General features: G+C 40.8%; 2 protein-coding genes across 3 annotated transcripts in view; one reads left to right on the forward strand and one right to left on the reverse strand.

Moving 5' to 3' along the window:
- The window catches only part of STARD13 (StAR related lipid transfer domain containing 13), a 328326-nt gene extending 315182 nt beyond the window's left edge, over positions 1-13144 (forward strand). The window contains exon 19 of one of the 2 annotated variants that reach the window (XR_695808.2): positions 12454-13144. The gene's annotated coding sequence lies outside the window, so the exon portion shown is untranslated. Of the gene's footprint in view, positions 1-11404; positions 11487-12453 lie in introns of those variants that run through there. The other variant, XR_011138676.1, reaches the window with a different exon arrangement.
- Positions 10025-26577, reverse strand: part of KL (klotho) — a 54773-nt gene continuing 38220 nt past the window's right edge. Inside the window, exons 2-5 of the mRNA XM_009686603.2 lie at positions 23654-24164; positions 18755-19023; positions 15852-16968; positions 10025-12069 (exon numbers count right to left, since the gene is read on the reverse strand). Coding sequence (XP_009684898.2) covers positions 11732-12069; positions 15852-16968; positions 18755-19023; positions 23654-24164 — 2235 coding nt within the window. The 3' untranslated portion in view covers positions 10025-11731. The remainder of the gene's footprint in view (positions 12070-15851; positions 16969-18754; positions 19024-23653; positions 24165-26577) is intronic.

Below are 26577 nucleotides of genomic sequence, written 5' to 3' on the forward strand. Positions count from 1 at the left end.
GGTACATCTGAGCCCTTGCTTTTTTATTACAGCCTGCTGTATGCCAAGCTGTTCCAATATGGAACTTTAAAAATAACTTAGGCTCAAAGTGATGCATTGTTGTCTATTAGGCTTATCCTATATTTTCCCTAAGTATACAAGAGCTTCTTGGCAAATACATGTGAGGCAAATACATACAAAGAAGCCAATAAGTTAGGATGGTCGACCTGAGAAAGGTAAACTCAAGTCTTCAGCAGTATTTAGGAACCTGACTCCTGCTGAATTCAACCTTGTTTCTGCACCTGCATTCTTGTCAATAATATAAGTCTGGATGTACAAGAGTGACCTTCAAGTTGTGGTGCAGATGTTTGGGTTCACTTCATCTAAAGTTAGCTATCCCAAACCCGTAAAGGCACTGCAGAAGAGAAAAAGACACAACAACAGGATAGTGGTTTCTGTGGTCTGTCTTACACATATCTACAGATTAAATGACTTCCCCTTTGAAATATCAAAAGAGGAGATGTCTCAGAAAACAGGATACGGAGCAGGGAGCCAACTATTAGCTACTGCCAGGGAGAGAATAAGCCTTTTTATCCCACCGTTCAGGGAAAACTAATTATTTAACTTTGGACTGAAAGGAAGCGCTTTTTTCCAATTCTCTGCCACAGCAGAGATAAACACGTAAGTCCTTTCTTTCTTACAAGGTAGTATGTGATGTGCTCTTACTCTCATCTCTCCCTCCAATGCACCTTCAGCAATCTCAGGGCAAATAGACTGTCCTAACACTAACGGCACTGACGTTCCCACTCTTAGCATGTGCAGTCTTCATAATGTTGAATTCTTGGGCACCCATCCACTTTGTAACCCCTAGCAGGCATCACAAACAAGGCATCCCGCTGTCTGATGCGGTTGCTCCACTGAATCAGCCTCAGCCTTTGAGGATCTTGGCATCCCTAAGAGAGGTTGTTCTTAGAAACGGCAGGTAGCTGTTAGACAAGAGTACAAGATGTATGCATTGAAACGACTGTGAGATGAAAATATTGAAAGAAATATACAAAAGACTGCTGGAGCCTGCAAATCAAATAGGAGAGATTGAAAAATTGTATTATCACTTCAGCTCAACAGTGACAAGGAAGAGCTGGTGAACAAATATAGATCTTGCCAGATATCATAACAGAAAGCAGGGTTTATATGGCATGAAAGACCCACAGCCCCATGGGGATTCAGCATGTCCATGTCATGCTCTCCTCGCCAGATGGGCTGCACAAGGGCTTCATTTAGGTGACCGCTAGAGCAAGCGGATCATATTGTTACACCTCCAATTGCACCAGGACCAGAAATATGGGGCATCGGATCCCAGATTCAGAATAAGGTGGGTGTTTGGACTTTGCTAAAATGTACAATTTAAACTGGGACAATGTAGTCCCAGTACTCTCAACATCATGGGTTACTCAGATATAGTATACAGATAGCAAAGACTTTTCCACAAAGAAGTGATGGATGCAAAGCAGATCCATAAGTAGCACCATGCAACTCTAGTCTGTCCTGCTTCAATGTGGATAAACTCAGCTCAGCAAATGTATAAATACGTAGAACTAAGGGACTGACACCAAACTGAACAATGTATCTGGGTTAATGAGTAAACAACCGGAAAAATACAAAGACATTGCCGATAACTGTGTCTATCTTTAATAGGCTGATGTTGGGGAAGATTACGCACACTCCTAGATATACTTCCTAATCCATGAAAAGATATTAGTAACAACAGATGATGTTTCATCTTGGACACTTATAATGCGAGGGGGAACACGCTGAATTTGCGGTTTACAGTGGAAAGAAGCTAGAAAATGAGGTTAGGCCAGATGCCATCTAGACTCCGTGGTGAAATGAGAAGAAGATTTGCTGAACTGAAAGGGAACCCGAGCTCCAGAGACTCTTTATGCCTCTGATTAAGGCTGGCATCTTTTGCATAAACAGTAACCTGGATGCTTATCTCTTTCCATCCCCTCTGACCCTGAAACTGGAGTCTGTATCCCCTCCCCTACTACTGACCTGCCACAGGTGGCTGTTATCCACTGCACTCTGCCACTGTCTAAGCCCAGATCTTGTGCTCAACATGCCCTCTCCCCCTCTCAGTCCCAGCATGCCCCAAGACTGCACAGAGGTCCACAGGGTTCATAGTTCATGGTAGGGTGGTCATGGCCATGTAGTCAGTGGTCGCAGTCCTTGGCTACAAGATGGGGAAGTTGGGCATCCTCAGCCAGCCAGGGTTTGAATGCACGATGCACCAAGTGTCCTGCGCACTATGCTAGAGACAAAGCTCTGTGATGAGGAGCAATCGTCTCCATTTCTCTCCTGCAAGGAAGCAAGAATGCAAGAGCAGGAAAATAGCCAAGCGCACCATACACCACTGCACAGCGCTGGTGCTCCTATCTCAGTCCGACCACCATGACAAGTCAGGGCCTCCAGTCCTTTGCCAAAGAGCGTATGTCCTGCAGGAAGTGGGGGCCTGGCGGCAGCTGCATTTTGAATGCAATGAACTACTCTTTACCTGAACTTTCTTGAGCAGAAACAGCTGTATGTGGCTTGTTGGCACCAATCTGCAAGCAGATAGGATGGTGCACAGGTTGTGATTGCCTTTCACTTCCGCAGCAACAGCTTCTGCTCCAGCAAGCAACTGCCTTGCTAGGAAAGAGCAGCTCCATGGAGCTTCACAGACATGCCAGCTAGAGGATGAGGGCTTATTTTTTAATCAAAATATTCAATTCTGCAAATGGGCATTAGGGAAACTCATCCTAAAACTCAGACTCTGCTCTTTCTTCTTCAGCTGCTTGTAGCAGCTCAAACACAGGCACATTGCTGAAATACAGAGCTAGCACTTGCCACAGTGAGGCTTTGCAACAGCTTTCAATTTATGGGAGCAAATTAGCTGCGTGGCCATCTGTCCTTCACCAAACCATACTGATCCTACTCTGGAGTCTTGTTGGAACAACTCCTTTTTCTTGAGAGGATACATATCAAATTACTTTTTTTTTTTTAATTAAATAAGTGTGGGAACCACAGGTGGCAGACCAGACAACAGTAACCCTATCAGCAGCATCTGTTCACCAGCAGTAACCCCCTCCAGCATGTGCCTAACAGATGCTGGTTAGGTGCTTACGCACAGCCTGACACCCAGCGTCCGACCCGAGCAGGCAGCTGGGTGCTACTCAGCCCACCTAACCCCCTGCTGCACCTCCTGGGCTCCAGAGTGCCTTGTCTTCTGCTGCAGCACCACAGCTGGTTTGGCTTGAAAAGTGAAAAAAAAAAAAACAAAACAAAACAAAAAAATTTAGTGTTTTGTTTTTTTGCTAGACCCATTACTTGGCTTAGAGAGATTTCAGATTTGCTTCAGGGCCTAGCTGAAAGCAAGGAGTTTGATTATAAACAGCCATATACCCTTCCCTGTATAACACTGTCAGCTTGTCACCAAACAAGGCCCGCAAGGAGCCCACCACCACTGTAAATGCAGACCTCTCCGGGTTTGAGGTGGCTGCAATCTTTTGCCAAGTGTTCACCTGCTCTGAGGGGACAGTTCTTCAGATGTAAGCCTATAAAGAGAAAGCACTAGCTTTTAGCCCTGTAGTCTGGCTTTCATTTCCCTAAAGAGTCACATCCCTTTTCTACAGGTCAAGGGAACAAAAGGACCATTGCAACCTGCACCCTTTTCTGGCCCAATAGCATTGTGCTCATCACACCTTTGCAACTTTGCTGAAGAGAAAAAGGACTGATTTGGGAAAACTTCCCTTTTCTTCAATAGCTGTATTTAGGGGCTCCCTGCTGAGCAGTGTGGAAAGACAAGCTCTGCTGTGGCTCTGCTGCTGCAGCCACAGCCGTTGCAGCCTCAGCAGCTATGCCCCCACGTGGGGTGATACCTACAGCTCATGGCATGGATCTTGCTGCGTATGATTTTCTGGCACTCTCAATGCAGCCTGTGTGTTGCACAGCCAAAAGCCAGATCCCACTGGCCATTCCTGGGTTTTCCACATTACCAATCACTCCCTCCCCTCTTTCTCACCCCCTCCTTCTCCTCACCCTTAGGTCCTGGTGCAGGACGGCCACCAAGTTGAACAGGGCTTAGGGTGTGGTCAAATCACGCCAGTGATCATTAGCAGGACCTGCTGGGCTGACCCAGCCTCATTGTTTGCCCTAAGGAAGAGGGACAACCTCTCACACCATCTACTTACCAAATACTTTGTTTAGTAAGTAGTATCTGCTTCTTAGGGGGTCTGGTATTTCTGCTTAGTCCCAGCAGGACTGATTTTTTTTTCCTCCTTTGCAAGACATGGACCGCTGCTGGTCCAGGCTTTAGTGTGATGGGTCTGAGAGCAGCAGGCTGAACAACCAACACACTCACGCACCCATTCACTGACTGATCGACCCACCAACCGACCCCCCGACCTCCTGGGTGAAGAAGTGTGCAGCTCAGGCTGTGCCCCATGCAGCCAGGCGCAAGGACAGACCTGGCTCAGGGGCGTCCCTGAGAAGCGAGGCTGCCAAAATGTACCTACTTGGGAAAATCTGATACAATGAAATAGGATGCAAACTTGCCTTGCTCAATGCTCTAATATTAAGGGCATCAGAGGACAGAGAAACAGTAATAGAGGCAGGTGGGGTTGTCCTTCAGTTGTCTTGTACGGTTCTCTCAGCCCTTGAAGAGGTGTCCAGACCTTTGTAACTAGCTGAAGAGTGACGCTCCTCTCACCACTGAAATCACCAGGATAGGCCTAGAAAAGTTTGTTGTTATTATCGATACGAATAAAAATAATTATTGCAAATAATAAAAAGTTAAACAGGTAGCACTGGGCTAAGCCAAAATGTTCCAATATGGCCTCCTTGGCCTCCAGTATTTTGTGCTGTGGGCAACCTTTTTCAGCCGTTGCTTGCATTTATCAGAAAAGAGATACAGTTATTGCTTTTGTTTTTTTTCAAATAATTGAGTAATTTAATCTTTTAAGTGCCCCTGAGATCACTTGCTGTAATTAAAGACAGAAGATGAATGACTGAAGTACAAGGACCACTGGAGGACTTTAAAAATGAGCACGTCCTTGACTGTGTCTCCTGTGCATTTATATAATGATTATCCTGCATTAATATGACCAAACAGATACAAGGAGAAAATAATAAGAGCTTAGCTGCACTTTTTTACTTCCAGCACAATAATAATACGTCACTAGCTGGAGGAATGTGCAGGTGAATACCAAGCAGGAGCAACCATGCGCTGGACCCTGCAACCTCCCAGTATGAGCTGCAAGGAAAGGCAATATCCGGTCACATATCCTGCAGCAATGTGACTGATAAATGAGTTACAAATGTGTAAAAAATTCACAAACTTCCATTAGGAATGGACTTAAAGGCTCAGCTAGTCCTGAGAAAGGCAATCGCAACACTAGCAGCTTACTTTATGGGTATTTATTTTCCCAGCTTTTGGAAATAAGAAACATTTGATCCTAATAGAGAAGGGTTGCTACAAAGTAATAACTATCAGCAAAAAAAACCATAAGGCCTATTAAAAGCATTTTGTCTTCTAAATAAACTATACATCCTGACATGCTTGTGTCATGCCTTAGTATTTCAATCTCCATTTCATAGCTCAAATATAAATACTTGCCCAAAAAGGGAATACGAGCCGGTGATAAGAGTTGGAATTGGTACTGCTGCGTTTTCCATCCACTGCTAAAACCCCTGGGTTATACCTGTGGCAAGCTGCAAAAGCAGCAGCTTCCCGTGCTTGCCGGGATGGCACAGCGGACTGCAGCCTGTCGGGAAGCCACTCGCTGCCTGGCTGGTCCCTTCCCCAGGGAGGAGCAAGCTGCCCGCTAATACTGTTTGCCTTCCCCATTGCCAGGCTACAAAACATTGTCACCTCGTAAAACTTTACAGCGCAGGTAGTTTATACTGTTACACCTCTTGAACTAAACACTTGGCCAATTTGCGGTTACTTCCAGCAGGAGGAAAAACAGATTTCTTGGGTCAGGTGCTTTGTTTCTGCAGCCCCGCCAGTTTACAGCTCTGCAGAAAGTCCTTTGCAGCCCTTCCAACACAGAGGAAATCAAACAATAGCCAGCTCTTTCTGTGCTCCGCGCCAAACCTTCCTTGCAGCCAGCATCCCGCCGAGGCATGTTTTCATTTCTGCTTTAACTCAGGGCCACACTGCACGTCCGGCGGTGGATGCACTTGGGGCTTCCTCACCGCTTTTTTCCAGACACGCACTCACCTCCCAGCAGCCCTTGGCCCCACGAATTGCACTTGGCCGTTGGAGGCATCTCAGGCTCCTAACAGCTGACCGAGACCGTGCCCAGGTCCCCCTTGTCCCTGCAGGTATCACTTCCGTAAAAATCACAGCAACAGGCGGGAAGGGAAGTGTTAAAATTCATCCTCCCCTCTCAACAAATCCAAAGCTTTTTGTATTATTGACTCCCCTCTTTACGTGAGCAAGAAACTACTTCTACTAATAGGAAAGAGTTTAGGTAGAAACTAATAGGATCTGATATGAATTTGCAGTATTTAGAGAATATCCTCATCGTCACTACTGCCGTTTCGCTTAGCTCGACGGTGATGCTGATCGCTTCAGCCTGTCAGTGCCTAGCTTCTCCCTGCACCTCAGACACCTGAGGGCCTCCTGGGACTTGGGCCAGAAACACATTTTGCTGAGACCAGGAGAGCTGGAATTGGATAATGATGCTTTGCTGTGCGGTGTTCCCAGTAATTCTGGAGACAAGGAAAAAGCCTTTTCACCTGCAGAAAAATTCATCATGTAGCAGGTTTATCTATTAAGAGCAAATATGAAGAATGTAGGCATTTTTCAGATTATTTCCTCTTTTTTAAATTTTATTATCTTTTTAACAAAGACTATTCAAAGTCCCATGGCCCATTAAGGGGGCCCTCGCTTGCCAGGGGATTGTTCTCTCTGTGCTCTCCGGGCGAGGAACTCACGCATCTTCTTGCGCCTTTGGCTTTCCTGCCCTGCTTCATTAACTTTTTCCCTGGCTTCTCTCCACTTCTTTGGCCCTTTCTCCTCTCCTTCACAAACACACAAAGCATCACAAAATAATAGCCAGCAAAATGTCACCACCCACAAGTGTCTTGGCTGCAGACTGCTATTATTTCAACTTTCTGGTTTCTTAATGAATTTAATTTTCTTAGAACTGCCTGACACACAGAGTGGTGTTCTTGTTCAACCCAGCAGACAAAATAAAAGTCTCTGATATATCTGACTCTGCCAGTTTCATCTCACCTTACTGTTCCTTTTTAATCTTTTAAAAGGGGGGGGGGGGGGCAACCAACCAGCACCAGCCCAACCTTGTAATGGTTGGCTAAGACTGCCTTGGCAAGCTAAGAGTGCCAGACCGAAGCCAGGAACAGATTTCCCCTTTCTTTTCCTTGCCTCCTCTTCTCAGCTTTGTAGGACTGAAGAAGGAAAAAGACTGAACTTTCTTAGCTGAAGTTGAAATACAGCACCTAAAACTGACTTCTTCCTCCTTAATAAGGGTATTCCCACCTAAGAGATTTTTGAAGCAGAAGGAACAGAATGAATTCTCTAAGCACCTCAAAAGCAAAATAATACAACACAAGAAAAGCGAAATCACGAGTTGTGTATTTAAAGATTTTGACACTTGTATGGCCCCTGTCTGATTCATTATTCTTTTTCCCTTTCTGCTCCCACTTCTTTTAACCTTGACATTTACTTTCCTTAGGATGTTTAATAAATATGCCACAAACTTACTGCTTACTGCCACAACTATGCTGACAAAATCCTACAAGGCTGTGGTCAACTCTGCTGTAATAGAAGAGCTGTAGAATTTATTGCAGTAATACTAATGGAATAAGCTGTTGCACCAAAACACTTTTATATTGGTATGGTTACTTCCACAGGCTTTTTTTTTTTTTTTTTTGTTAGCAAAAGTCACTCAAAAAACCCCAACCAACCATTAAAAAACAAAGAACCAAAAAAAAACTTCTAAAGCCCCAGTGACATAGCTCTGACAGGAAAACCTCTGTTTAGACATAAGCCTAGTCTCTACCAGTCTCCGACAAAAGTCACAGTTATTTATGTGGCACTGGAAAAACAAACAGCAACACAAACTCCTTACAGCATTATCACAAGAACCTCTCCTGTACTGTATACTTCTTGTTGCAAACAGAAAACTCGAGAGATCAAAAATAAAGATTATGTTACAATTTATGTACAATATCTTTATTTCATTTCTCAGATTGTATAAAAACAATATACAATTCTTTCATTCATTTAGCCAAGACATTCTCCTGACATTCACTGTTCAATCTTCTTCAAGAAATAAAATAGAAGCTTTGCACTCATGTCACAAAAATATTTTGAATAAAAATATAATGTTCTTATCTACAACATGTTAAATTTGGAGCACTGAGCAAACTCGCACCACCACATTCTAGAAGCACAATTAAAACCAAGACATGAGTCTACTTATCATACGGCATGTTGACACCCACTGTTATACATGCATACTCCTGTGACTCTTCAGAAGATAAAATACCACGCTCTCTTGAGCTGTCTTTTTCCTTTGAGTATGGAGCATTCTCTGTTTAAAATCTTTGCTGTTGTCGGCGTTGCTTCCCGAGATGCACAGATGGTCACAGCGAAGTGCCAGATCATCATTCACAGATAGGTATCGCAAGAAAGAAAGGCCTTGTGGTGTGTGTCCTCGTTGAAGGAGGTGATTACCAAATCAGTTTGCACACGCACAGTGCAGTGCTCTTTGGACAGGTATCTAATCTCTGCCTATTTAAGGGCTTTTTTGTTGTTTGTAGTGGGGTGATTTTTCCTAAGAAAATCGACAAGAAACTCACACCGGACCGTGATTACATACAACCAAGTAGATTCCTGAGGCAAAACCACACCATTATCTCCATCAGAGCGGCCTGTATTTTGCTTGGCCCATCATTGTAGAATTAATTCACTGAGTTACGCGTTGCTTTGCATGTACAATATTGTCAGCAGATTGCTTAGGAGAATACTTTGGCAAATTATCGTACCCAAATCCAGGCGGTAACTGTTCTGCAGTGACATTTAAAAACTCCTCGGAAGGGAAGAACACCAGCAGCTGTGTTATTTCTATGGGCCACGGCACCATTACTGTATGGGAGAATACGGCTTCACAGTAACAAGTCCCAATTTATCTACAAATTAGATATCCAGCTGGTGCCATCTGCCTGTCGGTGGCTACATATCACCCAGCCAGTGTGTCAGAAGAGCCTGCAGTATCTCTTCCTTGCTAGGACTGCTGGGTTCGCACGCTGCTCTGTGACGGGCCTATTAAACAATGCACGACATTCACTTGCTGGATGATTAATTGTTAGTAAAGTGTCAGCATGACCCAAGCACACTTCTGGTGACCGTCAGGATGGCACCCATATTGCTCTGGACTTGCCAGGCTGGGGAGGTTCAGCCCAGACCCACTGAACCCAGGAAAACCAAGGGGAGAGGCATGCACTCAGCTATTCAAAAGGATTAAGCCTAGACTTACTGTTTCACCAATGGCAAAATAATGTAATGGAAAAAGTTATATATGACCTTGGCCAAAGTTTATGTTAAATGAATGTCATTTTTTGTTATGTATTGTGATGGCATCTGACACAATGAAGTAAATGTACTGCAAGGTGATTCACTGCCGTAACATGGAGAAAGCCATTTGACATTTCATATACTTGGGGAGAGCTATTTCTTTGTAAGCCACACTGCACCAGGCAGTAATACATAAATATATAGCAGTTTAAAATTTGCTCTTCCTCAGCAAATCCTATCAGGCTATATATAATTTTCATATACTTTTTAATACTTAATCACTTACCCTGAATTTTTCACCTTAATCTTGACAGTAAAATATATATTAGTGCAAAGAGAGATGATTTTAAATCTGGAATTAAAGGGTAAATATATTAATCGTTATGATAAGATAATAATTCTTTTCTATTTTTATAGTTCACTTAACAATAAATATAATCTAAGTTACAAGTGGAAATCATATTTCATATGTAAGTTTTAATTTACAGCATAGAATTACTGAATTGTAGAATCATTCAGGTTGGAAAGAACCTTGGGAGGTCATTTAGTCATCTACTAGTCATCTAGTAGATAAACATCACATTTAATAGTATAATCTGCTTTGGTAGATAAATAATTCTTAATTGACATAGAGCATATTTGCTTAAGAAGTGCTTTCCAGTGACTGACGTTATTCACATGGCAATACAAATACAGTAACAGCTGAAGGCAATGCAGGCCTAAAGACAGAGAAACAAGACCACACCACTTTATACAGTCGACGCTCCTAATGCAGTGATACACAAGACAGGCAAAATGATGTAGTGTTTTATTCTAGTCTCCATTTCTACTAACAATCATATTGCTAATATTTTGCTAATTTATTTCGCTGAGAAAAATTGAAAAGCCCACAAACATTCAGTAATAACTTGGGAATCAAGTGCTGTCAGGGTCAGATCTAGTTTCTCAGAGGAGACCCTCCAGAAGAACTTGGAAATGGCTCACAGAAAACAAACAGCATGCTTCAGAAGCAACAGTTCCGAGGTCTCATACCATGGCAAAAGCAGCAACAGAGCACTGGATTATTACACTAAAATGTTGGGATTTAAAGTCTGCATGCTCAACATTACTTACATGCAAAGACCATCTTCCTAAACTACACACAAGTTTCCAGCATGCTAGCAGTGAGGCAGCAGCTCAGTTCCAGCTGTGGGTAACTACTGCTGCAAGAAGTGCACGGACAGGGCATCCCGCCTCGGCTCTGTCCACGGGCTCAGGTCCACAATTTCCCTGACAGCTGAGACAGCAAAGACATCCCAGTCTCTGCTGTCTGCTTTTCTACCGAGCAAATCAAACAAAGGCAGTTTCATTCTTCCTCTCTCTTCCCCATAGCCAGCATGCTCCCTGCTGTCCATCGGCATCTCCCAGGCCGGGGAGGGCAGAGCTGCCTGCGCTGAGGTTGCCCACGAACAACACCCTCCGTCCAACAAAGCAGGCAGTGCTGCGTTGCACTCAGAAGAACGGTCTCAGCAGCAGTCTGTGGTGCAGCAGCAACAATGTGAAGTTGGTGGAGAATCAGCAACCTGATTCATAGTTAACGGGTCTACTGAGAGTCCCCAGCAGAGCAGAGACTGGAGTCCCCTGTTCTTCACCCCAGACCTGCTTGAGCAGCAGGGCCGTCCCTTTCCCATTTGGCATGCCAGGTACTTCTGCTTAGTCTCCACACAGTCCCATTCCCTATTCAGCAGGTGTTGGCTCCGATCATCTAACATCAGGACTTATTCCTAATTTGGAAAAGTAAATTATTTTGTTTCTCCCCAATCTTTTCTCTGAGAATTTGACATCCAGGCTCTTCTGTTGTTCCAGGTCTTCAAAAACTGCATCTATCAAAGTCAGTGAAGGAAAACCAATGAGGGAAAAGCATTTGCTCAACAAAAGATCCCAACGAAAGTTGTGAGATAACTCCAACCACAGGAATTAAGGACTTGTCACAAACCAAACGTACTAAACCACAGAAAATGATTTCTGTAGGCCATATGCTAACCATCTTTTTTTCACTGTCCATGTTCTGCAGTTTCAGGCAGCGTTATTGGCTTCCACGTGCTGAAGCCAATCACAACATTGTGTGCTATTATTCAGGTTTTCCAAGGGGATGCAAGTAGAAAGGTAGTAAGTGTATATAGATGGACAGCTCTATTTATACCGTCTTTCTACCCTTTTGGAATAGTAACTAATGAGGAATATAGTAACAATAAAAGCAACAAATATGAAAGCTATAAAGGCTAATAATGATTTTCTGGTTCGGAAAAAGTGGCATTCGGGACACGAGACAATCTCTTCAGGGCACAATACATCAGGAGTTTCAGGTCTAGGAAAACCATTCTTGTCAATTATTTCTCTGTAACGTTTCATAGAAGGCTTTGGTTCATATTGATTCGCAACATAACTGTAGAGACCATATTTAGGAGCAGTCTTGTCATTAAAAGAATACACAAAATATCCTTGTAGGTTAACATTATCCAGGGTGTAAGCTGCAAAACAAAACAAAGTGTTAAAGAAAGGAATTTAAGTCATTTCGGCATTCTAGAGCGGTGTAATATGCCAGTACACAAAGCAAGCACAAGGGGATGTCAAACGCAGATCCACACTCTCCTCCCAAAGATAAGGCAGTGTATACATACATCCATGCAGTATTTGTCATAAAAAGTAAGAGTTTGCCAAACATTGCCGGGTAGTTTGATCTGAGGGTGTCCTATAATTTATTCCCTTATATTTAGTATACAAAGCAATGACGGTATGACTGTTTAATGATCAGCCTGGAGCCTCTTGTGAAAAGATAGCTCTCTTACTATTTTTCATTTCAGTTTTCCGCACACTTTCTTTATGTTTCTCTGATTGCTCTTTCTCCCTTGCAGACAATCTCCCGAGTGGGAAGGCTGAGGAACGGAGGACAATAGGCTGCACTTCTGACTAGCAAATGTACACTGACGTCAGGAAAAGACACGTGCCAATGCTGAGCTCATATCCTGGAATACCATCAGTGCAAGTGGAAAGGTCATGCAGATCATAGGCCTCTCTGGTTATTGGCCTGAGTTTCTGATCTAAGAGGACCTGTGTTACTCTTTACTGAGAACATGTTCACAATCCATACTGCTTAACTGGCTACTGGAAGAAGTCTAGCAGCAGCAGCATTAACCTTGAGCCATCAGTCTTGCTCAACAAAACCAAGCAGTCTACAGTAATAAAGGCAAAGTGTAATACTTTATCCCTTAAAATCACTATTTTGTACAAATTAAAGCAACATCTTCTAGCATATATACACGACTGAAAGCTAACTATTGCTGAATTTTCATACTCCCTGTAAAAATAATTCTTTCTGCCAACATGTGCAAGGCACTTAGCAACTCTAACCCACCTTTCATGTGTGAAATGAAGTAATATTTACCTGCCCTTTCAGAGAGCTGCTACCAGGGATAATTAGTTTGTGTTTGTAAAACTGCATGTAATGGTGTTACATAAATGGTTACTGCTGTTCTTTGTTTTCAGTTGGCAAAGATGTACTTAAACACTGCACCAAACACTTAAAAATATAGCCTCATTCCAAAGGGTCCTGTACTGCATTCTGGAATCATTTATCTGCATAAACCTATTGGCTCCCCTGGAACAATGCAGGTGAGCAACATTATATGCCCCAATGCTTCCACGTACAGTTCCACAAACCAGCTGGAGGAAAAAGGTAGAGTACGAAACTGAAGGTGAGACCATATGTGTACCAACACCTCTTCACATTTCTCTCCAGTGTGACACTGAGGAAAGGACAGAAGATTTTTAACTCCTGTGCGTTAGTACACAGGTCTTGCAGGAAAAATGCACGTTTTGGAGAAATCTCCATCCGTCATGATGCCAAGATTAAGAGCTTGTTCCATGTGTAAGGACAGGATGGAAAAAAGCACAGTGCCAGAGCGAGAGAAGAAAAGAAAGCATGAAAAAGCTGGTATTACTGCCTAAGTAAACCCTGCGGAGGAGGGTGTGATGTCAAATGCGGAAGAGTGACCTTTTGGGCAAGTATTGTGGCTGGTTTGCAGGGATATATTCGCTCACAACAAAGAAGGTGGAAAGAATAAAGCATGGCTTATACGCAATGCTTAAATTGAAAAATATAGTAACTATTTCCAGAATGAATAGAAAAGGGGAGAAGTCAAGTGATTAGTGAAACTAATACCATATCTATGCAAAAGAAAAGTTCTTTAAAAAACAGGGGGATATGCAGGTTTTTTGGCTATTTGGAATTGGGAGAAAAGCTCAGATTCATACACACTTTGAAAATAGAAATGCCAAGAACTGATACAGCCTAAAGTGGTGGGGAGAAAGCACTACAAAAAGACCACACTGAAACCACAGGCCTAAAAATATCCAAGATATGTTTTTGACTCTGCAGATCCAGAAAGCATGCACTCCAGAGCTTCAAAATGCAGGAGGAAGAACTCCTGGACCCTTAATGCTGATTTTACTAATTCCTGAAAGAGGTGGAAATTCCAGAGAAGGAAGTTAAAGCTGATGACACTTAAAAGAGTGGACAGGATTACCTAGGAAACTATGGAACTGTCAGCCATACTTCACACCCTAGCAAAATGGTGGAATATAAGGCTTGATAAATAAGAATCACAGTAGACATTTATGTTTAATGCCAATCAGTTTAGCTTTACGGAAGATAAATATTGTCAAGCTATCTTGGCATCTTTTTTTATGAGATCAGTAGATCAACAGAAGTAATGACGTTTGATGTAATATACTTAGAACTTCATAAGGCAGTTTACTAGGTATTACAAGGCATTTGGATCAAGAAAATAGAATGTTACGAGATCAGGGCAGACCCATAACCCATAATAAACAGCTTTCCACTGGTCTCAGTTAAAACTGATAGGTCTAGAAATGTAATTGCAGATGAGGAAACGTTACAGCAAGGGTTTTTCTTCCATGGGCATGTAGAGATTTTCTCTTAGCACCAAGGCATTTCGTGATTTTAAATATTTCACTGACCTGAAACAAAAGTCTGCAAATAACATAAAGATCAGGGACGCATTCTAGCTAGCGTAGCATACTTGGCACAAGCAAACAACTTGCACTGGATATGGTCAAATGTAAGGACGTCAAGGGACAAGAAGGCCATGCGTCACTTCAGAGGAGTTCTGCACTGAGGGCAGGGATCTGCCCGGGAGCTTCAAATCACAGTAGATAATCACAGAGTGTGCGACCTATCTTCTGCCATGGCTAGGAGGCTGCTTTAGCGTACAAAAGAGCAGTTTAAAAGCTGAGCGATTTTACCTGCCTCGGACATAAGTATGACTGTCATACAAACTGCGTGTCCAGGTCTGGGATTTACATACTTCAGGCAGAATGATGGCAAACTGGAAAAGATTTCAGTAATCAAAAGGTTCCAAATCATGTTTACAGTAAGGGACACAAAGAGCTTTGTCTGCATTAGTTATCAAAGAGTAGAGTGAGAGGTAGCTTGTTTTCTACCTGTGAATACCTACGTAAGCAATAGATGCAAATACATAACAAAACTTAATGGCTTAAAGCTGAAGCTAAAAAAATTAATGCTAGAAGTAAGATTTATGGATATCGATACACACATACACATATAAACAGCAGCTACCTAGGCACTGCAACAGCTTACAGAGAGATTCTTTATCAGTAAAGGTTCCTCTTTCAGGACTGGTGCTTTTCTAAAAAAATCTGTGTTTCTATGTCAGGATGACTCAAAATGCCCTCTTTTTGCCTTATAATTTATGAATCTTTGAGACAGAAAGAAAGACTGTTTTGAGCTTTGAATAGCAGGAAAGAGTCCAGGAAATGGCACAATAAGGTAGATAGCTGAATTATTACCAACAGCCAAGATCACTGTTGGATAAGATACAGAGACAGCTGAGGTACAGAACTCATACCCACCCCCGGGGCATATCAGTAGAGTGGGAAGCAACACAGCTAAACAATAGCAGAAGTGCAGTAAGAAGAAAATCTGACTAAATACATGTGGAGTTTTTCATACAACTTCTATTTAAATCTCTTGAATCAACATAAAAAGTTCTTCTGCCACTTTAAGCAGAGTATGTGCAAAATCTGTCTCCTTGACGCTTAATAACATAAATCGTTTATAAGCCAAATAATGAAAAAATATATGCTATGCTATAACAACATTTAATTTACAGAGTACTATGGGCAATTTTTTCTTTATGTAAAGCATACTCTTATCACATAGGGTATACTAATACTGGGATTTGTGGCACATAAACCATCAACAGTTCCTTACCTTTTAAAGCTTCATTGATGTAATTCTGTATGTAATATACTCTGAGCTTATCATACACCATATTCTGGTCATCGTCAATTCCATTAGCCATAATATATACTGGGACATCACCATACTTTGATTTAACCCACTTGAGCAATTTACGCAATCCCCAGGGCACCACTGCAGCTCGCCCAGGAGAGTGCAGCCATGTGATGTCATTGATCATTTGAACTTCAAGATAGTGATCATATTTTAGTGCATCTTCTTTCTCCCAGCCCACAAGGGTAGTAGTGTAGTGACTTAAGGCAAAAAAGTCAAATGAGCCTTGGATTAACTTCTTTTCTTCTTCTGAGAAATAAGGCAAGTGGAAATTATACAGGTCAACACTGTTTCTTTGGTGAAGCCATCCTCTCATCATGCGTGGGTAGTCACCATTCCCAAAGATGGGCTCTGCAAGCCAGCCAATATCAAATTCTAAAATTCTGTCAGCAACTTCTTGGTCATTTTTGGAAAAGGGACAAGCTGGTTCTACCCAGTCAGCTTGCAGAGCTATAGATATTTTACCTTTCTGAGATCGTCTGAATTCTTTATCATAAAGATGCCATGCTTTTGCATGGGCTTTCAACAGATTGTGCCCGGCAGTGTATGTCAGGTTTTTCACAGAGGGTTCGTTCATTGTGATCCAAAATTTCACATGGTCCCCAAGATTTGTAAAACACAGTTTGGCATATTCAACAAAGGCCTGAACAGTTTCTGGGTTTTCCCAGGCTCCATATTTGGCAAGTGAAACTGGAAGCTCTTGATTCTCAGCCATAGGTTGCCATAATGCAACAACAGGAGTTATGTTAACTCTGAGAAGTTCACTAACGAAACACTGATAATAATGTACAAGTGTGTGATTGATTAGAGAAAGGTTACCTAAAGGAAGAATTAAAGACCATTTTAGTGAAAAATGGAAGTGTGTGACATGCATTTCCTGCAGAAGAGAGATCTGGAACCTGATAGCAGCAAAGTCAACACAGTGCCGCTTGCGTTTGGAGGTAAAAACCCCATTCACTTTAATAAGCTGCTTCGTCTGATGAACATCCCACACATAAACATTAGGGTCAAGAAACTGGGAAGGTGTCGTGTCTACCTAGGAAGGAACAAGAAACATACCAGATACAAGTCGTCAGTTCTAGATGCATAGGAAAATCTTAACCATCAGGCACATTTTACTGAAAGAACATCATGAGTGCAAACACTGCATTTAGCACCTCTGTCACATCTCTGATTCGATAACAAATCTGACTCATAAGAAGGAATTAGTCTTCTGTTAACATGTGATATCAGAAAAGTACCAAATATATATATATATAATTTTCATCCTATTTTCCACACAAGCTTATGCTAACATAAGCCTGTTTATATTTTCTCCAGATTACTTCATTCTGTACGGGAAACAAGGGATTGCTCAGGGACAAGGCAGTAAGCCTGCAGTAGATCTCCAGAGAAGCAATCTTCAGCAAAGACTATAATAATTTTTAAAATGTTCTTATTTCAAATTTAAGAAGCTACACTGAAAGGCCTACAGAGAGATTGCCTGTTGTAAATTACCCAGTGGCTTCTTCTTCAAGACCACTCCCTGAATGCAACAACAGAAATAATAAATGCAACATCATTTCTGTGTTCATTTTTCTTTTCCTAACTATGATGAAAGATGAGTAACGCTCTGCACTTGATTTTTAGCATGAACTCAGTTGATGAGTAAAATTCTTGCTTCTCACAAAAGTTCTTTTTATTTAACTCATACTGGATTCATTTCCAACTTATTTCAGCAGGATGTTGATCTCTGAACAAATTTTTTCTCTGACTTCTGAATAATACCACTATAAGTCATTCCAACAATAAATACATTTCTCTTCAGGGCCAATGCCTACACCTGAAGCCTTTGGGGCTTCGGATGTAGGAAGCGCCTGTATGATTTACAAAAGACACAGTAAAAGATGAGCTTCTCCGGGTCCCTTAGAATTATACTTTCACTTTTTAATGAATATCAAAAACATAACAAGGAAAAATGGAAAAGTGAGTTAGTTAAAGTAATGCACAACGTAAAATTTCCTTCTCAATCATACTCTAGTATAACTCTTACAAAAAAAAAATCCAAACTACAAGGTGCTGGTGCTATATATGTGTCTATCTGTCCTTTTATTCTTTTTTCTTTTTTTTTTTTTTGTGCAAGGTCCCCACGAGTTCAGATTTCCTTGTCCTGCCTTCTGTTTGAAAAGCAGGTGTCAGCCTACAACCAGTGTTCAACTTGTAGCTGAAGCTCTGCGGGTTATAGAGAAGCTGCTGAAAATCAGTTGCTGTTTTCTCTGGAGAGGTCAGTACTGTGCTTATAGAAGAAAGTAATAAAAAATAGCATGTCTGAGGGAAATTGCTTTTCTGGAGAATTGTCCCTTGCAGATTACTAAGGCATGCATTCCCACTAATACTGTGGGAATGCTGTCAAAAGAGTTTTTCCACTGTGATGCATCTACAAATCACGTTACCGAAGTCTTACAGCACAAAATGTTTGAGTGGTCTTTTGAAACGAAAACGTTCAGCAATTAGGTAAGGAGGTTACAGTATTTTTCAGGAGAAGAAAGTCAGATCTTACTTTTGCAGTAAGAAAAAACAAACAAGCCCTCTATGCTCTAGCCTTAAGAAATATTCTGCCTTTGTGGAAAATCTAAATTAAAAATTCTGTTCTTGGACCCAGCCTCAAAGCTGAATTCTACTGCAGATCTTTACTGTGGTCAGAGAAGCTCTGTAAGCCAAAATAGCATCTGAGAATTACAGAGATAAACTGTTAAAGAGACCATAACTAAGCTACAATTTTTACACATAAATAATAAATGTTCAAGGAAGATGAAGCCTTTCAGCTCTACCAGCAAACTTACCTGGATGTAGTTGTCAACAACTCCCCAAGCAAAGCCACAGGGAAAGACCCCTTCTGTGGGCTGGTTTTCAGGCAAAGGTGGGAAGCCATTTTTCTCTATCAGCTTTTGATAGAACAAGACGGAAGATTTTGGCATCAGCTTCTTGTCATGGCTTTGAAAATCAACATAAAACAGTCCACGTCGAATGCTGTATCCCCTGTGCCATTCAAAGCCGTCCAGCAGGGACCAGACTGTGTATCCAAACACATTAACTCCATCATACCGGATGGCTGAGGAAAGAACAGAAATGAACTCATCACAGTGCTCGCTTTTCCTACATAGATTGCCCCGTATCAGGAATGGCTGCAGCGTTCGTGTGCAAGAACAACGTGACAGGTTAGATGAGTATCGCGGGCCCATTTCAAAGCCCGTGCAGGGAATATATTGCAGCTGCACTCAGGGAGCCCTGGGGGCATGGGTGCATCGTGCAAGGCAGCAGAGGTATCTCGCTGGGCTTTAAATAAGCCAGTTTTGGAAAGGAAAGCAGTGCGGCAGTGGTTTGCTAAGTGCTGCTAATTAGGCCTGCCAAACCTTAGCCTCAGAGCAGAACGTGCTACAGTCAAGACAGTTTGCAGCACCTGAGCTAGTAACCAACCACACTGCACCGCGCACGGCTAAGCAGACGTTTCAGCTCAAGGGTCATTAATGTAGCGCTACCATGTACACCAAGTTAGACTCCTTTTTCTCCTTCCTCTCCACTACAAATATATTGATAAAACCTGATATAACTTTTATGTTTTCATGGATTTCCATTACTACAGATTTTCAGTAGAAGTGATAAGGCAGGAAGACCTTCTTTATGTGAAAATTCTGTCCCTTTCATCTTTTATGGCATACCATTTTCCGGCTTAAAGATTTAAGGGTTTCTAAAAATTTGTGTATATTCTAGACCCACTGCCTGGCTTTTATAAATCACCACACCCTTTGCTGGTTAACACTAGGGTCTACTGGCATCTATTAGTATTACCATACTGAGATTTACAAATTATATTCACTTTTAGCTGTATTAAACACTGAGATTCAGCAAAATGTCCCTGGGCAAGGCTCGGATTCAATAAAGCACAAAGGAGTGTGCTTATTTTAATTACATAATTAGACCCACCCTAATTCAGCAGTGCATTTAAGCACATTCTTAAACGTTCTTTTGAACTCGAGCTTGGCTCAGTAGCCAGAAGAGTTTATCTTTATTACTCACCATCTTCTGTAAACGCAAACTGGGTACTGACTGAACGTAATATTTTCCAGCCTAATAACACTGAAAGCATATTTCAGGCAACTAGAATATCAAGATCCTCATTTCCTTTTCGTGTTAATGTACCTCATTACAACCAGTTATGAAGGACCAAACGGTTTCTTGGTTGTAACCCTGTTTGAATCAATTAAATTAACTGTGGTTACATAAGCAATGAATCTGGCCCAGTCTCTTTCACAGGTCATGAGAAAATGTCTAAGGAAATGGAATATTTCTCCTCCTAAAGGCATCATTGTTTTGTGTACAGCAAATACTGGTATTTTTCTAACCTCTGCACATACACATGATGAGATCTGCCATACCAGCAGAGTAAAAGTCAGTACAGGTCCACTTTGTTAACTAGCCACAGTGAGAATTTCTCTTTGAACAGCATCTCATTCCTTCTGTAAGTCACCATAGAGCACACCCACATTTTCTGATCACCTCATAAAAATTCTCCTCAAAGTCTTCTTTAAAAGTGCATTAACTTGTGCCACCTATGAAAGCAACTTGAAAAAATGTTGGATGTTTCATAGACTCAAACATGGTAAGAATAAGCATTGCACATTATTGAATAACTACATGGAAAGTGGCAGCCTTTTTTTTCTTGGTGTATCTCCCCTCTTTTTTTTTGTGTCTGTCAGTCCACAAGCCAGTCTCTTTGAAATCTAAACTCTCTTGTCCATATCGCCTATTGGAAATAATTCCTGGCGTTAGTGATTTCCCCCAGCATGCACAGAGGCGTGCTACTGCACAGGCAAGCATGGTGTGAGAATTGTGTTAACAATTAAACAGCATGGACTATCTCTTACCAACACTTAAGCTCATGCTCTTTTTAGCTCAATTGTACAGATATAGATCAAGGAACCACGACAGACTCATAAGTACCAAATTCAGATTCTTAAAACCTTCCCCTACGCTGCTGTCCCATCCTGGAGGTGCGCAAAGCCCACAGCACCTGTTTCAATGTGGCAACTGCCCAAGACTCTATGCTTTGCCTCTGAGCATACCTGAGAATTGGTTGGCCCTGACCTAGCTGCCCCTATTCTGCTTAAGACTCTTTGAATTCAGATCTGCTAACTTGCAAGATAATCACCTAACCACTAGGTTAGCCAAAACTATGGTATAAAGGAACTCTCATGCCCTTCTATTCAACATATTTCAGTTTACAAGGAATAATCAATTTATTCATAGCATCAGAGAGAGAGCAGGGAGGTGAACAGAAACCTAAAGTAAGTGGTTAGACACCCATCCAAGTGAAAAGACACCTTCAATCAATCTTCAGCTCTAATTAATATTTAACTACTTTGTATTACAGTTTTATTCAACCCTCCAAAGCATTTAAAAACAGGAGATCAATAATAGAAGCAGTGAAAGGCTTTGGGGCTGTGAATCGCAAATAAGTAGGGGCCATTTCCCACAGCCAAGAAAAAGATGCATGGGGCTTGCCCACAGCATGCAGTGTCAGAGTGTGTGCATCTACATTAGCATTTTAATTAAAACCAGGAGTGCACTCTTGAAGCAAATTGCCTGATGGTCCCTGCTTACCACACCTCGGTTCTCAGCACAGAGTAGCCACAGAACGCACGGCCTGGGTTGCTTTTGGGTAAAATTAAACTGGAAGCATGCTTCAAGAATGCACAATTGATGTGACTTCTGCCACAGGACAACTTGTGCTAGTCCTGAGTAACCCCTTCACTCAAGAATGCACATTGCGTGAACACCAGAACCCCAGAACCATTTTTACTCTATTTGTTTGCTCCTATAAGGCTGCACTTAGTTGCTAATGTAGACATAGTGCTATGCACCAGTTCTGTCTGAACAAGTGCATATACCCAACATATCAGGCAGAGATATTAGCCAGATCTTGGAATCAGTAAAACCACATCTGTTTGACCTTTTGTCTAAATTAACTATCCTTGACTCTCAAGGTAATACCCCTGATGCCATTTTACTGCTCCATGATTGCTGGAGTGAATTTGGTTCAGGAATCAAAGTTCAGGAATCTCTGCATTGTAGCGCTGAATTAGTGCACAGGATAGACATGCCCTAAGTCTCTGAGAGAGCCTTTCTTTTTGGCCTTTTCTGTTGTCTAACTTACACTGTCACAGCCAACGTGATGCTTTTATGGATCTCTTTCTTAACTAATACTCCCTATGTACTGCACGGAGAACGTTGATACTTACAGGATATTGCAGATTCTAATGGGCAGATAAGTTGAGTGCAGTGACTTACATTACGGTGATGCCAAAGTCCCTACCGTAGATCCAGTCCTCTGTCTTTGTTTTTTTTCTGTAAAAACTTTAGCCAAGTACTGGCATTCATAAATTAGTATAATGGATAGACTACTGTTGTTGTAGTTGCTGCTATTATTATTTACTGAGTGGTGCATTAAAAGGGAAGAAAATCTATAAATTGAGATTGTTTCCAGACAGCTCTGATTAGAAGATGGATCCATGTATATATGTCCAGCAATTTACAAACTGAGTAGAAACATGGGTAACAGGACCACGATCTTTTGTAGCTTTTCATCTGACCTCATGCTAACTAGTATTACTGTACATACAATAATTAGCAACTGTTTGGCATTCAATTCCTGCCATTTTGGATGCACCGACTCACATATTCATTCACCTTTTAATTTATTGCAATGATTAGGTTTCTGGAGTAGCAGATGAAACAAATGTGGGAGTTCTTCACATATTTTTATGAGTGTTGAGAAGAAAATGGAAGTCATTTTTACTATTCCCGTCTCTGAAAATAGCAATGTAATACAAATGCTATCTAGTAGGAACAAACAGCTATAACAAAAATGTTTTTAAAACCAGAACAACAAACTGTAGACATGGAAATCAATTACTAAATTGTAAATTAAGACATTAAAGTCAATAAAGGTGGAAATGGCAATTAATTATACCAACAATTTATTGATGATTGAAAGAATTTGTTTTGTCACAAGGAAATGTGAAAATAGAAAATATCCGTCATAGAAGGTAGTGTATTTGAAAAGAGAATTGGTCAGCAACTTAATTCAGATTATATAATCTCAAACACTTGGTTTTCCTCAAATTCGTGTAAATTCAGGTCATTGTGACTGATGTCAAGAGTTGTATTAATGTAAAGCCTCTGCAAAGGCAAAAGAGACGAAGAATGAAAAAGTTTCCAATTTTTCATTTTAAAATGTATTCTTTCAGCCTTCTGCTGTATTCAGAGGAATTCCTGTCAGATAAAATTTACCTTTCAACATATATACTCTTACCCCTGGTATATATGCATTCAGGTATCTAAAATATGGAAAGTAATCATTAATAAATAACGCAGCAAATTTCCTTCTGTCCACAGAGAGTACATAGTTCACACTGATTTTGCACTTCCTCCCACTAAAGACAGTAGTTACATGTGACTTCAAAGACAGCAGAATCAAGCACACAAAATGATATCTAGAGATATTAAAGGTCTTCAAGAACTGAGAAGAAACTCAAGGAAGTGATGTGGAGTCTCATTTCACAAGTGCCTAGATGAATGTTAAATACCAGAATTAATTCTCAGACTGGTTCATTAATGAGTCTCAGTAGGCTATTTTGCATAACGATTCTGCCAAGCATATATTAATACAACCTCAGTCCTACCTTTTAAAGTTTCCATGATGAACTTTTTGAGATAATAAATATATTTGGCATCATCTCTCTTGGTGCTACCAGAAACAAACCAGCTGTTTTCCACAATGAATATTTTGGGGTTGTTATATTCACTGCTTATCCAGTAAAGGAGCTGTCTCAGGCTTATTGATTCCAACTGCTGGAATTTCATGTGAGAGTCCAAGAGCTGGAAACTCAGGGTCGCTCCAAATGACAGAGCAAAGAAGTCAGCTGTTCCCTTGATGTATTTCTTCTCAACTTCACTGAATTCGGGCAGCAGAGATGACAGGTTACTCCTCATGCTCTCTGGATACTCGCCATCAATAAATATGGGCTTAGCAAACCAGCCAAGCACAAAATCAAGCGATTTTTGGCATTCTTTTATATTTTTTTCAGTCATATTTTGAGGTTTTATCCAGTGGGAGCTAAGGGCAATGGACACTTTTCCTCTTTGAGTCGGACGAAAATGATCGTTGTAGAGATGCCAGACTTTAGCATGGGCCTGTTGAAAAGAAAGACTGTAATTAATGCACCTGAAATTCAGTTTGAAGTAACATAATTAGTCTCAAGCACCAGTGTCTTGTGTCACATAGTGACCACATAAACCTTGCATTCAAGGGCTCAACCTTATTCATTTATCAGCAGCGTATAATGGCTACATTAACTTTTCATTAATACCATTTAATGAAAGAAGAGAAATCTCCAGCTGTTTTGGGAAAACAGTATCTCCAGTTTTCTAAGAGATACTCCTAGCACCAAACACATATCTGACTGCTAGTTAGACATGGCTGTTCTTATTGAGTGAGGACATATTTCAAGCACATATAAAAAATAAAATGCATTTAATAAAACATGTTTCAAACTATGTTTTCATTACAGGAATATCACTTCAGTTGTGTATTTACAGATATACAGTAAGAATAGATCTTTTTCCCTTATCTAATCTGACCCCTCAAATAATGTATGAAAAAGAAAAACCTTGAATTTGCTCCAGTCTGAATGTCAGCGTATAGTACAGGAAAAACGACCAATCTGGACTGAAAAAGTCTGCTGAGAAATAATTTTTCATAGTTCTTGAAAAGTTACTCTGGTAATGGAATTTAATTTGTTTTAATAAAATATGCTATTTATCTCTAGCATCAGCTTTGAACCATTTGATTCTTGACATAACTTTATCTGTTACTGTGAGGAGACCTTTTTTACCAAATTTCTCTTTCCTGTGATCTTATAGAGTGGATTGAAACAGTCTCTTGATGTTCTCTTTGAAAGCTAAATAGATTAAGTTCCTGGAGCCTTTCATTATCTTCAGGCATAGTTTCAAGCCCTTTAACCATTCTCATTGCTCTCCTCTGACTCTCTTCCAATTTGTCATCAACCTTTTAAAACTGCAGAAGCAGAACTGGACATAATATGCCAGCAGTAGTCTTGCCAGAAAAAAAAAAAAAAACAGAGAGAATTAATATACTGTTTCTGCTTATGTGGCCATAGCATTACACTGTGAGCATAAGCTCATCTAAACTGCCACAATATCTTTAGAGCCTTTCACCATCTAAAACATATATTCTTTCTTTGCACCTAACTTATCACAGAATCTCGACTGCTCTATGAATCAACATCCCCGGTATACACCAACAGGAATTGTACATCCATACATCAGTAGAAATTGTAATGTTTTTTCCTAGGTCATTGATAAAAATGTGAAAAATATAAGATCTGCTCATTAGAATAAAACATTAGAACAAACAAAACCTGCTAACTATTGACAGTTTACAATTGCATTTTGAGACTTCTAATTTAGTGTTAGTTCATATAATGCTGTGATAACATGAACCTCCATTCTGGCCATACAAATTCACAGGAGTGCTGGATATACAATGGGTTATTAATCAAAATGTCATAGTCATTTTTTTAGTTCTCTCTGGGATATAAACCATGTAGAAAGCCCTATACTTCCACTCTATGCAGTTAGTATGCTGATGAATTTTATCATCAATGTATTGATAATGCTGTTCACAGTTTCCTTTCCATACACTTATCTTTCAGGCTTTCAATTATGATTTCCAGTTGCCAGCATTATTAGGAACATTAACAACTAGATTATTAATCATTTCTGACAAAGACACTGTTAATTACCCAGGAAAAATAATGCATTCTATCATTCTACTGCTCTTGCAGAATTTTAATTCTCACTGCTGGGAGAAAAGCAATTGGAAGTGAAGGACACTAAAGGTAAGATCAATAATCAAGACTCAGTTCAATTGCCCCCATAGAGAAATCTGCTGCATTTGAGTCATCATGGGGTATATAAAACATCTGTGCAGATCTGACAGCTAAGACGCAGACTCTAAAGCAAACTTGACCCATGTCCTTTTGGAGTGGTCACTAAAGGCCAAAGAGAACAACTTTGGAAATTTTAAATGACAGTAAACACCTCTGCATGCACATCTGAATCAAGTCCTCAGTTGCAAACTTTATCATACATACTTTCAGCTGTAATTCAGCAATAACTCAAATTAAGAGAGATGCAGTCCTACCATCTGTCTATATTACTGTAATGGATTTTGATGCTAGTGAAAAACTGAATATAGTAACCACTTCAAAGTCTCATGATAAAAATGAGATCTGACCTGCACAGACATAATTTTACTTTATATTGAAGATCCATTCTGCTGAGGAAAGAACAAAAGACATTAAATATCACAGCCAACACTCCATACTCCCAACACTTTAACCATGTTTTTTACAATACTATCAGGGAACAAATGTGTCACCACTTACAAATCTAAGAGAAGTTTGGAGATAAATTATTGATGGTACAATTTCAGAGGATTATTCTTGATACCCAGTCTTAACTTCTCACACAGCACCTGCATCTCTCTCTTTCTGGCTATGTCACCAGCATAAACAAAGATGTC

The sequence above is a fragment of the Struthio camelus genome, chromosome 1 (genome assembly GCF_040807025.1).
Source record: "Struthio camelus isolate bStrCam1 chromosome 1, bStrCam1.hap1, whole genome shotgun sequence".
Lineage (NCBI taxonomy): Eukaryota > Metazoa > Chordata > Aves > Struthioniformes > Struthionidae > Struthio > Struthio camelus.